Source organism: Capra hircus, chromosome 24 (genome assembly GCF_001704415.2).
Source record: "Capra hircus breed San Clemente chromosome 24, ASM170441v1, whole genome shotgun sequence".
NCBI classification, from domain to species: Eukaryota; Metazoa; Chordata; class Mammalia; order Artiodactyla; family Bovidae; genus Capra; species Capra hircus.
Window position 1 is genome coordinate 40,376,717 of NC_030831.1, and position 12,870 is coordinate 40,389,586.

The 12,870-nt window shown below is 44.2% G+C and overlaps 1 protein-coding gene across 2 annotated transcripts in view; it reads right to left on the minus strand.

Annotated features, from left to right (window-relative positions):
• Positions 1–12,870, minus strand: part of LAMA1 (laminin subunit alpha 1) — a 126,607-nt gene that overhangs the window by 64,339 nt on the left and 49,398 nt on the right. For both annotated transcript variants that reach the window (XM_018039604.1, XM_018039603.1), the window contains exons 8-15: positions 12,106–12,284; positions 10,948–11,053; positions 7,911–8,071; positions 7,064–7,204; positions 6,257–6,430; positions 4,542–4,643; positions 2,588–2,799; positions 1,682–1,793 (exon numbers count right to left, since the gene is read on the minus strand). In XM_018039604.1, coding sequence (XP_017895093.1) covers positions 1,682–1,793; positions 2,588–2,799; positions 4,542–4,643; positions 6,257–6,430; positions 7,064–7,204; positions 7,911–8,071; positions 10,948–11,053; positions 12,106–12,284 — 1,187 coding nt within the window. The remainder of the gene's footprint in view (positions 1–1,681; positions 1,794–2,587; positions 2,800–4,541; positions 4,644–6,256; positions 6,431–7,063; positions 7,205–7,910; positions 8,072–10,947; positions 11,054–12,105; positions 12,285–12,870) is intronic.

Here is a 12,870-nt window from a genome sequence, read left to right on the forward strand (position 1 = left end):
CCATCTCATCCTCTGTCCTCCCCTTCTTCTCCTGCCCCCAATCCCTCCCAGCATCAGAGTCTTTTCCAATGAGTCAACTCTTTGCATGAGGGGGCCAAAGTATTGGAGTTTCAGCCTTAGCATAATTTCTTCCAAAGAAATCCCAGGGCTGATCTCCTTTAGGATGGACTGGTTGGATCTCCTTGCAGTCCAAGGGACTCTCAAGAGTCTTCTCCAACACCACAGTTCAAAAGCATCAATTCTTCGGTGCTCAGCTTTCTTCATAGTCCAACTCTCACATCCATACATGACTACTGGAAAAACCATAGCCTTGACTAGACGGACCTTAGTCAGCAAAGCAATGTCTCTGCTTTTGAATATGCTATCTAGGTTGGTCATAACTTTTCTTCCAAGGAGTAAGCGTCTTTTCATTTCATGGCTGCAGTCACCATCTGCAGTGATTTTGGAGCCCCCAAAAATAAAGTCTGACACTATTTCCACTGTTTCCCCATCTATTTCCCATGAAGTGATGGGACCGGATGCCGTGATCTTCGTTTTCTGAACGTTGAACTTTAAGCCAACTTTTTCACTGTCTTCTTTCACTTTCATCAAGAGGCTTTTTAGTTCCTCTTCACTTTCTGCCATAAAGGTGGTGTCATCTGCATATCTGAGGTTATTGATATTTCTCCAGAAAATCTTGATTCCAGCTTGTGCTTCTTCCAGCACAGTGTTTCTCATGATGTATTCTGCATATAAGTTAAATAAGCAGGGTGACAATATACAGCCTTGACGTACTTCTTTTCCTATTTGGAACCAGTCTGTTGTTCCACGTCCAGTTCTAACAGTTGCTTCCTGACCTGCATACAGATTTCTCAAGAGGCAGGTTAGGTGGTCTGGTATTCCCATCTCTTGAAGAATTTTCCACAGTTGATTGTGATCCACACAGTCAAAGGCGTTGGCATAGTCAATAAAGCAGAAATAGATGTTTTTCTGGAACTCTCTTGCTTTTTCCATGATCCAGTGGATGTTGGCAATTTGATCTCTGGTTCCTCTGCCTTTTCTAAAACCAGCTTGAACATCAGGAAGTTCACAGTTCACATATTGCTGAAGCTTGGCTTGGAGAATTTTGAGCATTACTTTACTAGCATGTGAGATGAGTGCAATTGTGCAGTAGTTTGAGCATTCTTTGGCCCTGCCTTTCTTTGGGATTGGAATGATGCAAAATATGGCTTGGGTGCTGCAACTTTCCTAATGACTAAGCCAGACAGTGACACCTACTGAGGGTATTCCCAGGGGCTTCAAAGAAATCAGATTTATTTTTTTAAAGATTTTTTGATGTGGGCCATTTTTAAAGTCTTTATTGAAGTTGTCACAATATTGCTTCTGTTTGGGTTGTTTTTTTTTTTTTTTTTTTTTTTTTTTTGGCTGTGAAGCACACAGAATCTTAGCTCCCTGACCAGGGATCAAACTTGCACCTGCTGCGTTGATAGACAAAGTCTTAACCAGTGGACAGCCAAGAAAGTCCCTAGATTTCTTTAAGCAATGTGTTTCCTATATTCCAAGATCCCTCAAAAGTCTGAAACGTAGAAACACTGGGTTTCCAAAATTAAAATTCAAACATACATCATGACATCACCTTCAACGCATTTTTCCCCCATCGGAAGGAGCAAAGGAAGCAGACAGGGAGGAGGAGGAGAGTTACCTCGCAGGAGATGCCCGCATAGCCCTGAGGACACTCGCAGTGCTCCACCTGCGTGGCCAGGGACAGGTCTATGACGTTAGGGCTGGCCACGTCCAGAGAGACAGAATCCAACCTAGCAACACACAAACAGATGGGGCCCGTTACACAACTTAACACGCTGGCACATGGCATCTAGAACCTCAAAGAAGACGAATTCCTAAAAAGGGTTTAATTCAAACAAAATGATTTTTTTTTTTTTAATTAAAAAGGTGAGTGTGTTGTAAGTAACGAGAGATTTTCACAACAGAACATTTTCTGGGAGCTGTCATTAGTCCCTGGAAATATCTTCGAAATTTGGAAAAAGATGAGCTACTGCCCAACACAGCTGAGGCAAGGCTCCGTGGGGCCCTTTCCCAAGAATGAACTTCAGAAGAACAAGCCCGGGCGGCCCAACTCTCTCTAGTGCAGAGAGACTCACTGGGTGTGCCCTCTGCTTTGCTTTAGCCGTATTCTTTGTGCACGCTCTGACTGGCGTTGCCAGAAACAGACCTTCTTGAAGTAACAAAAACGACTAATGCTGAACTCATGAGCTGTGAAAATCTAAGACCATTAACATCAAGAGGGTGAAACCTAGGTGCAACATTGCTTGCAACTGTCCCCTCATTTTCTCAGAAAACCACCCTGAAAGTTTCTGACCTGACACCAAGTCTATTTCCTACTAGATACATCGGTCATGGACAACTCTTCTTACACTTTTGATAAACTTATAGTGACAAAAAATAATTTCAAGACAGACAGCTCCATTAGCTGTGTCCTTAAAATAATCAAGTGTATTCAACTTAAAATGCATAATGCAAAAAATCGACAATTCATAAACTATACAAAAGGCAAGACCACTGTAAATTTTCCCCCTTTTCCAGTACACACCTGTAAAGAGCTGTCCTAGCAGAGTTGTAGTTGGCTCTGATCAAGAGATGGGTCACATTGGCGAGGACGGTCATTAGCCGGTCGCGATCTATCTCCCTCTTGCTCTTGAAATCTCGGAAATTCTCTGGCAGCAGTCTAACCACGTTCAAGTACTCTTCGTACGGCTGCAACAGCAGGCCCTCAGCCTGGGTGCTTAAAGTGATTCCGTTTCCCTAACATTTTTAAAACAAGGAGGAAATACATTCATGATTCATTTTCATGATGAAACACGAAAAGCAAATATTGTATTCAGCCACCTGGCTTTTCATGTCTTGGCCAAACGTGTAATGATATCCATGTCGCGCTTGGTCCAGAAGGATCAGAGATATCTCACCGTGTTCCTCCCAGAGGAATTTGGATAATAAGTCTAAAGACTGTGCCTCTGCTAATCTCAGAAAAGAAACAAAGGCAAGCACTAGACCAAGCTTTCCTCAAAGCAACCAATCTGATACCCCTCATCTTTTTTTAAATTGAAGCACAGTTGATTTACAGTGTTTCAGGGGTATAGCAAAGGTCAAGGCCTTGATGAGTTTTTTGTTTGGTTTTGTTCCAATTTTTATTGGAATATAGTATCTTAACTCATTTCTGGACACAAACATGTAATAAACCTCCTGATTTCTAACAAAGTAAGAAAATACCTATTAAAAACCCACAAGTTCTACTCATTGTCAGCCTTTGCTGGCATTCTGTCACTAGACAATACACACCAATATCTGGTATGTTGCAAGCTTTTAATAGCCTGGATTTTAAAAGTCAGTCCATTAGTTGTATCTGATGGATGTAGATTTGTCTCCTGCTTCACTTTATGTCACGAGCTAAAACTGTGAACCTGACTTCCTCTAACTGAAAATAAAGATTTCATTGTCATGCTCACTTCTTAAAAGTCATAAAAGTAATCACATAGGAGCCCATTTATCATCATGTGTTTTCTGACCTACGCGTGTGCCCCCAAGGGTAATGTTCATATTTCATTTTTTCACAACCTTAGGTTTTGTTTATATGGAGTGTTTGTTAACTTAGTCTGTCAAATAACAATTAGGAGAATACCTATTTTAGTTAGAAAATTTAATTCTTGTAAAATGAATTTCAAGGACCGACATGACCATTAGCATTTCTTTTAGAAAACCCCACGGTGACTCAGATGGTAAAGAATCTACCCGCAATGCAGGAGACCAGGGTTTGATCCCTGGGTTGGGAAGACCCCCTGGAGGAGGGCATGGCAACCCGCTCCAATCTTCTTGCCTGGGGAATCCCCATGGACAGAGGGGCCTGTTGGGCTACAGTCCATGAGGTCCCAAAGAATTGGACACAACTGAACAGCTAAGCACATAGTTGCTTTACAATGTTGTGTTAGTTTCTGCTGCACAGCAAAGTGAGTCAGCTATATGTATACACACATCCTCTCTTTTTTTGGATTTCCTTCAGGTCACCACAGAGGACTGAGAATTCCCTGTGCTGTGTAGTAGGTTCTCATTAGTTATGTTTCTTTTTGTGATGGGAGTGAGGACAGGGATGGAGGGGACAGAGGTGAGATTAAAACAACGACACATCTCCTGTCCCCACACAGCCAGACTCTGTGACCAGCCAGACTCTGGTCACTCAGCGGGGAGGACACGACCGGAGGGGTGGAGGGGCTCCAAGGCCGATCAGGAAGTCCCCACATGGAGGAAAACCTTCTCCCTTTCGAGTGTGAATAGACAACTCCTCTACAGGATAAAGGGAAGAGCTACAGTGCGGTCCCCGGGCAGTTCTGGGAATTCTAGTCTCAGGGGACCTGAGAGGCAGACCACTGCTGAAAGCCCTCCTGGCTCTGAGCTCCTCGCTACATCGCACCCCTCTCTTAGACACTTTTAGTCATAAAACTGACCCCCTGATGAAGCCCTCGGCTCTAGCACAGTGATAAGAAAGCAGTTACCTTAATGATGACGTCGGCGTGAGACAGGGGGTCACCATCCACCGCTTCCACTGGGACCTCGTAGGACACTGTGTACTTCAGGAATCCACCAAAGGCCGTCAGCTGGAACCATGAAGGGACAGTGAGCCCCGAGAGGAGGGAGCATAGCCCGCAGTCAGAGGACACGGTGGCTAGGACTCATCTGGAAACTGCTGGGCTGCGAGGCATCCCCGAGGCCCCAGCGCGTAAGGACTTCACATTTAAGGCAGTGGACAGGAAGCCTGTTACACGAATCTTCTGCTTAACTGACATCACCAAATGCAGGATATTGTTTAAATGCACAGAAAATGCACTCCTTCTTAGAGCTAACGAGGCAAATTACTATGAACTTCTGCTAGTCCAACAACAGACCTCTATTTCATGGAAGAACTGCAGCGGGTAGGGAGTTTGCCCCGACTATAGTCTCAACATTGGGTCTCATCACTGTGCTTGTGGGAGGGTGACAGACACATGCATGGTCAGCCAAAGACTAAAGGTTCTCTCCCTGACCCCATATCCTTTAATGTAAAAGAGACATTTCTTTTTCTGCCAGGTATGGTACAACAACACAATGTTCAGAAGCCAGTTTCTGCACCATTAAAAAATTGGAGAGGTGATCCCCAGACACACAAACTACTGAATTTTGGCAATAAGACCTCATTCTAAACAGAAAATGACTTCTAAGATTGTAATTTAGTGCGGAAAAGCAATCATTAAAATAAAAATAAGCACCAATTAAACATACACAAAACAGCTATAAAATTTAAAATGTAACCATCAGATTAACTAGAAATGGACTATGGTATAAGACCTACACCACGACTTAAACCAAAGGCGAGGCTAAGGCAAGCAGGGAGCCAGAGCCATTGAGGGATATTCCACTGAATATATTTTCAGATCAGAATCTGGAGAAGGTGCATGATTGGTGAGGAGGGACGGGACCATGTCACAGAAGGGAGAAGCTAAATCATATCAACCAACTTCCCACTTTGTAGAATCCCCTTTGAGCATTTTCTTACAATGGAATGGATCCTATCTGTTCTTAAACATGAACTTCACGTGAGCAACAATCATGAGAAAGAAGCAGGGGGTCCCCTGCACACCCTTTCTAGGAGTGTTCTATACACCCAGTGAGATAGGTATGGACTTCCCAGATGGCCCAGTACTAAAGAACCCGCTTGCCAAAGCAGGAGATTCAGGAGACACAGTTCGATCCCTGGGTCGGGAAGATCCTCTGGAGAAGGAAATGGCAACCCACTCTGGTATTCTCGCCTGGGAAACCCCATGGACAGAGGAGCCTGGCAGGCTATAATCCATGGGGTTGCAAAGAAGCAGACAGGACTGAGCACAAAACTGGTACACGGTTGACTCCACAGAACAGGGACGCAAGGGACCGTCACAAAGGCCCGGGTGACCCAGGAACCTAGAGCAAGGCAGAAAGTCTGTATGGGAGAAGGGGACAGGCTTCCCCTACCTACCAGGGGCTTACCATGGTGCCAGGAAGGACACAAGTTCGTATTTTAATGATGTAGTCAAGTCAAGCAGGGATAAAAAGACAGTGGGAGTCAGATGGGAGAAAACACTATGTGATATTCTGCCAAATGCCCGAGAGAACAATGAGACTGTGTGAAAGGCCAACCAAAGTTCTTCGCGAATGTGCTCGAGATCCCTGCCCCAGACACCGTCACCACAAATACCTTGTTTCCCAAGTAGGCTTCCGGGGCCTCCCAGTAGTACAGGGAGGTCAGCCTCTGCTCCACTGCCGAGTTGTTGATGCTGATCTGGTGACGTCCACCCAGCGCATCCTGCTGGGACCGGATCTGGTTGGAACTGACCAAGTCGGTGACCAGCCACCCGGACATATCTCTCACCTTCAAAAAAGATCCAAGAATTTCAGATCTGTGGATCCCTTAGGGTTTCCCAGTGCTAGCATCTTCACAATGAAGGGGCAGACCCAGAGAGCTCAACCAGGATGGAGTTCACACACCATGGCTTCTACTCATCAAAGGACCCAGAAAACCTAAGAATGAGTCACACGTCCCCCAAACCCAGGTCAATTAGAAGCAAAGAGATGAGCAAAACTGTACAGCCCATGGATATATATCTCAGATTAAAAGAACAGCGAAGAACTCAATAAATGCACTGAATAAAGCATCTCTGGCTAATGCTGCTTCTTCATTGCTGTCCCCCACTTCTTAGCCAATGTCAAAACTTGTATAAAACCTCCAGATACTATCCTCCTAATCTGTCACCTATGTAGAGATGACAGACCACCCACAGGAACACTTCACCCTTCTCAAGTATTGACCAGAATCCCCCCTCCCCAGGCACTAGCAAGGAAGGAGAAGGGAGGTCAGGGAAGAGCCCTAAGCTTGAGCCAGCATGCTGTCCCTCTAGAAACCAACCCCTCAGACTCTCTGTTTCCCAAACAGCTAGGACACCCTGCCTGTCCTCATAATCTTCATGCCACCTGCCACACTCCAGCTTTCGGAAGGTGCCCCCACCTGACTGACGGGCCAGGAGAGGCTTTCACAAACGTCAGAGACGCCGAAGCAGAAGCACTCGGAGCAGCCCTGGGGATTCCTTTCCTCCAAGTTATAGAATCCTGGCTTGCAGCGATTACAGTGACTCCCCTCAACATTTTCCTGCAAGTGAAGCAAAAAGTTAGCTTTTGAAACCAATAATGGACAGAATAAAATGACACAAACATGACACATGGTGCTGGAGAGTCCCTTGGACAGCAAGGAGATCAAACAAGTCAATCCTAAAGGAAATCAACTCTGAATGTTCATTGGAAGGGCTAATGCTGAAGCTGAAGCTCCCATACTTTGGCCACCTAATACGAAGAGCCATCTCATTGGAAGAGACCCTGATGCTGGGAAAGACTGAAGGCAAAAGGAGAAGACAGTGCCAGAGGATGAGCTGGTTAGGTAGCATCACTGAGTCAACAGACATGGATTTGGGCAAACTCCGGGAGATAGTGGAGGACAGGGAAGCCTGATGTGCCACATGGGGTCACAAAGAGTCGAACACAACCGAACAACTGGACAACAATAACAAACCTGACATTAGCAGGAAACATGTCTGGCGACTAAGACACAGGTAAACAAAAAGACAAATCAAAGCCTCATGATGTCACAATTTCCAGATAGTCCGGAATATTATCATCTGATTTTGTCCTCAAGACTGAAGCTAAGGATCTAGAGCTTGGTTGTTATATTGAAATGGCTTTTTCGTATCATTTTGTCTTAAATCTTCTATGTTTTCCAAACTTTCAAGCATTTTAAAATCTGAAGAGGACTTTATTCATCTTGTAAATGAATGCTCAAGATTATTTTCTGTCATACGTACCTTACAGAGACAAGACTCAGAGCAGGGTTCCTCATTCACGCTGCCAGCTGGGTTGCAGTCACAGGACACACACTCCGGGTAACCCTTATAGCCAAACTGGCAGCGATCACATTTTTCTCCCGCATAACCTTCCTTGCATGGACACTGACCTGGCCACTTCCCTGCAAAGAAAAGTGGCAAAATGATCCAACAGGAAAGTAAAAGGGGTTTAAAGCAGGGGTCACAATCAAAAAATGGGCCAAAGAACTAAATAGACATTTCTCCAAAGAAGACATACGGATGGCTAACAAACACATGAAAAGATGCTCAACATCACTCATTATTAGAGAAATGCAAATCAAAACCACAATGAGGTACCACTTCACACCAGTCAGAATGGCTGCGATCCAAAAATCTGCAAGCAATAAATGCTGGAGAGGGTGTGGAGAAAAGGGAACCCTCCTACACTGTTGGTGGGAATGCAAACTAGTACAGCCACTATGGAGAACAGTGTGGAGATTCCTTAAAAAATTGCAAATAGAACTACCTTATGACCCAGCAATCCCACTGCTGGGCATACACACCGAGGAAACCAGAATTGAAAGAGACACATGTACCCCAATGTTCATCGCAGCACTGTTTATAATAGCTAGGACATGGAAACAACCTAGATGTCCATCAGCAGATGAATGGATAAGAAAGCTGTGGTACATATACACAATGGAGTATTACTCAGCCATTAAAAAGAATTCATTTGAATCAGTTCTGATGAGATGGATGAAACTGGAGCCTATTATACAGAGTGAAGTAAGCCAGAAAGAAAAACACCAATATAGTATACTAACACATATATATGGAATTTAGGAAGATGGCAATGACGACCCTGTATGCAAGACAGGGAAAGAGACACAGATGTGTATAATGGACTTTTGGACTCAGAGGGAGAGGGAGAGGGTGGGATGATTTGGGAGAATGACATTCTAACATGTATACTATCATGTAAGAATTGAATCGCCAGTCTATGTCTGATGCAGGATACAGCATGCTTGGGGCTGGTGCATGGGGATGACCCAGAGAGATGTTATGGGGAGGGAGGTGGGAGGGGCGTTCATGTTTGGGAACGCATGTAAGAATTAAAGATTTTAAAATTTTAAAAAATAAAAAATAAAACATTTTAAATCTTCAAAAAAAAAAAAAAAAGCAGGGGTCAGCCAACTATTTCTGTAAAAGGCCATAGGGTACAAACTGTAGGTTTTTGGCCAGTCTCTGCTGCAACTATTCAACTCAGCCCATATGGCTTGAAGGCAGCCACAGATGATACATAAACAGATGGAAACAGCGTTGTTCCAATAAAACTTTATTTATAAAGACAGTGGTGCCAGATATGGCCCATAGAACATAGTTAACAAGCACCCCTGGTTTAAAGAAAGATGGAAGACACATGTAACTGTAAAACGATGCAGTAGCTTTTGAAAACCATTTCGTTCCTCCTTGAAAGGCTGAGCAGAGAGTAGCCATAAGATCTAGAGATGCCACTCTGAAGTATCTAGCCAAGAAAAATGGAAACATATGTCTTCCCCAAAACTTTTACACAAAGGCTTGTAGCAGCATTATTCACAACAGCCAAAAAGTCAAAACAACTCAAATATTCATCTACTGATGATGAACAACTTAAACACACATACAATGGAGTATTATACAGCAAGAAAAAGGAAGGAAATGCTGCCACCTGCTACAACAGGGATGAAACTTGAAAATAGTATGATCGGTGAAAGAAGCCAGTCACTAAAGACCACATATTCTGAGCTTTTATTTCTATGAAATGGCCAGAATAAGCAAATCTCTAGAAAGAAAGTAGCTCAGTGGTTGCCTAGAGCTGGGGCAGGGGCAGGGGAGGGGTGAAGAGAAACAGGCAGTGAAACTGCCAAGGGGTAGGGGGGCTTCTTTACAGGGTGATGGAAATATTCCAATACTGGATTGCGGTGATGGCTGTACCCATGAATATCCTCAAACAATGGACTGTACTTTAAATGGGTGTACTGTATGCTAGTCAATTATATAAGAAAATTCTTTTTTAAAAAAAGCACAGAAGCCAGCGGTGGAGCGTGATGAGCACTGTCTTTTGCTTTAATGCCAGCCTCAAAAGTTGCAGACTCTTGGCCAACTTTCTCAAGTGCTCTGAGCTACAGTTTCCTTGCCGGTGGAGTGGGCAAAATAACTTTTACTTGCTATGATTCAAAATTAAAATCATGTATATTTTTTAGTGAACCCAAACAAAGGTGACTGTCATCATCAGCATCATCTTATCATGGGTTGCAGATATGAATCACTAGTTCCTGTAATTCACCACCCCCCCCAACCAGCAGGCCCCACAGTGAGCACATCCTTCTCAGGTGATCAATATCCACTTCCACTTCCAGCGACTGAGCACTGGAGGGGGTCGCAGGGGTCTCTGAGCAGATACAACCTATTCAGGGGACTCTGGCATTTGCACGTCCATTTGCCAGTTTTGGAAATGGAAAGGACATTGACATTTACAAGATTACCTAGAGGATTTGCTTGCATTGTAGGAGGATGTATGCTTGAGCCTCTGCCTGTCTTCTGAGAGCTAAATGCAGTGATTGATATTTACTGTTCCACATATGACTTGAAACAGAGCCTCATTTCTTCTTTCATCAAAAGCTCAATTAACCTCTCAAATGTCATTTCGTCACCTTGACATCACCATCTCCACCCTGCCCTTCCTCAAATCCATCACGATTGGTAATTTTGCTTTATGCCCAGGGCACCAAGACTTGGCTTTATATTATTCATGGACTTGTTCATTTGTTGTCTGCGTGTGAGCAGAGACCTTGGTCATCTGTTCAACTATATATATATGTTCCCAGGTCCTAAAAAACCGCCTGGCACATAGTAGTAGGTGCTTCATAAATATTTGACAAGCAAAACATCAATAGAGAATCATCACCAAATTATTACACAATGGTAACAGTCTTGCTAGGTGCAAATCTTACACACACACACGCATCGATTACGAGCAGAGAAACGAATTAAGTACCTCTGTGTAAGTCAGAGTGAAGGTCATCCTTAACACAGACAGAACTGAGGGACCCCAGAGGGTCACAGTCACAGGGGCGACAAGGGTTGTCCTCATAAGGAGACACCTGAAAGGCAGAGGTTGTCCTAGATTATCTTGCTAGAAATAATAGCAATCTTAGCATTAACACTGACAAGAACATCAATGACGAAGTGTTCACTTTTCATCCCAGATGTGACTATCACCATGATTTTGTGTACCCAGGGTGTGTAGGTCAAGCCAGAAAATACCAAACATCCTTTTGATGGTGACAGCCGCTGGCATCATTAGCAAAGTGTCCTCCTTTCCCATTATCACAGCTCTCAGGCCCCCTAGCTCTGCTGTGACCCGGAGTTATTTAGAAGCATCTCCTATAACCCAGCTACCATGGAATTCGCATGTCAGTTACATGTCAAGTGAGAAGTAAGCACTTCCTTTGAGCTGCTTCCTTGAGACAGCTGCTTCAGTTTTTGGCTGACCCTCCGCGTGAACACTGAGTATCACAAAACTCTGAGAGGATGCAGCCAGGGGGCTCTGAATTCAAATTAAGTAGCAGTGACCAAACATCCTACTCTGAGCCAAAAAAGAGGACAATAGAGCAGGATATCTATACTGAAGAACACTACAAAGCTAAAAAACAAAGATTAAGTGGCAGGTATTCCCAGGGCAACTGCCAGTTGAAGGACAGAAGAAAAATCATGAGTCAAAGTCTAAGAAAGGTCCTAAGAACCGGAATCCTTATAATTACATGCACATACCCCTTACTAGCATTCCAATAAAGGGATTCTGAACCAGAAAACAAAATAAGTGGGAAATGGTCAGGACTCAAAACCTTCATTATCTTCATAGCTGGTTGCCTGTGACTCTGTTTCAGCCCTTTAATTAGTGATTGATTTTATAGTTAACTGTTGGGCACATCTGTCTCCCCAATCAAGTTTTAAGTTCATCGAAAACAAATGGTTTCTTTTTCACCTTTGCATGCCTTCAATTGCTTGGATTATAAAACACTCCCTAATAAATCTTCAGTCAAAGAATACACACAAAAGCTACAGAAGGAAATGTCTGCAGTGCTGTGGTTGTGTGTGGTGGTCAGAGGCTCTTTCCCACCACAAAGCTGGGCGACGGCCAAGGCACTCTTACCCCACGGGGTCTGTAAAATCCATCCACACAGGTTTCACAGTTGACACCCATGGTGTTCTGCAGGCAGCCGACGCAGACCCCTCCTCCTCTGAACTGTCCAGCGATATTCAGGCTTCTCCTCTGATTGGCCACATCTTCATCATAGTAACAGTCTTTGGCTTTATTGTGGCAATTGCATTCTAGGAGAATATTTTCACATCTCAGTTAATACAGACATCGTAGTCTAGATAAACACAAGCGCTCCCTCCCTAAGTCAGTTTTGAAGAAAGTGAAAGTTGCTCAGCTGTGTTTGACTCTTTGTGACCCTATGGATTATACAGTCCATGGAATTCTCCAGGCCAGAATACTGGAGTGGGTAGCCTTTCCCTTCTCCAGGGGATTTTCCCCACCCAGGGATCAAACCCAGGTCTCCTGCATTGCAGGCAGATTCTTTACCAGCTGAGCCACCAGGGAAGCCCAAGAATACTGTGGTGAATAGCCTGTCCCTTCTCCAGTGAATCTTCCCGACCTAGGAATCGAACCAGGGTCTCTTGCGTTGCAGGCGGATTTTTTACCAGCTGAGCTACCAGGGAAGCCTGGCTATAAATTAAAACTATAGAGTAAGTCATTTTAGCAGGACATGGGCCACCTTTTGGAGGCACTGGGGAATAGCTATCTGAATTGAGTTTGCACACCCACTGGATCCATCAACCTCTTTCCTGGGATCACATTCTGCAGAAGCACCCGCTCACTTGTCCGTGACGAAGGTGAATCACTGTACCACTG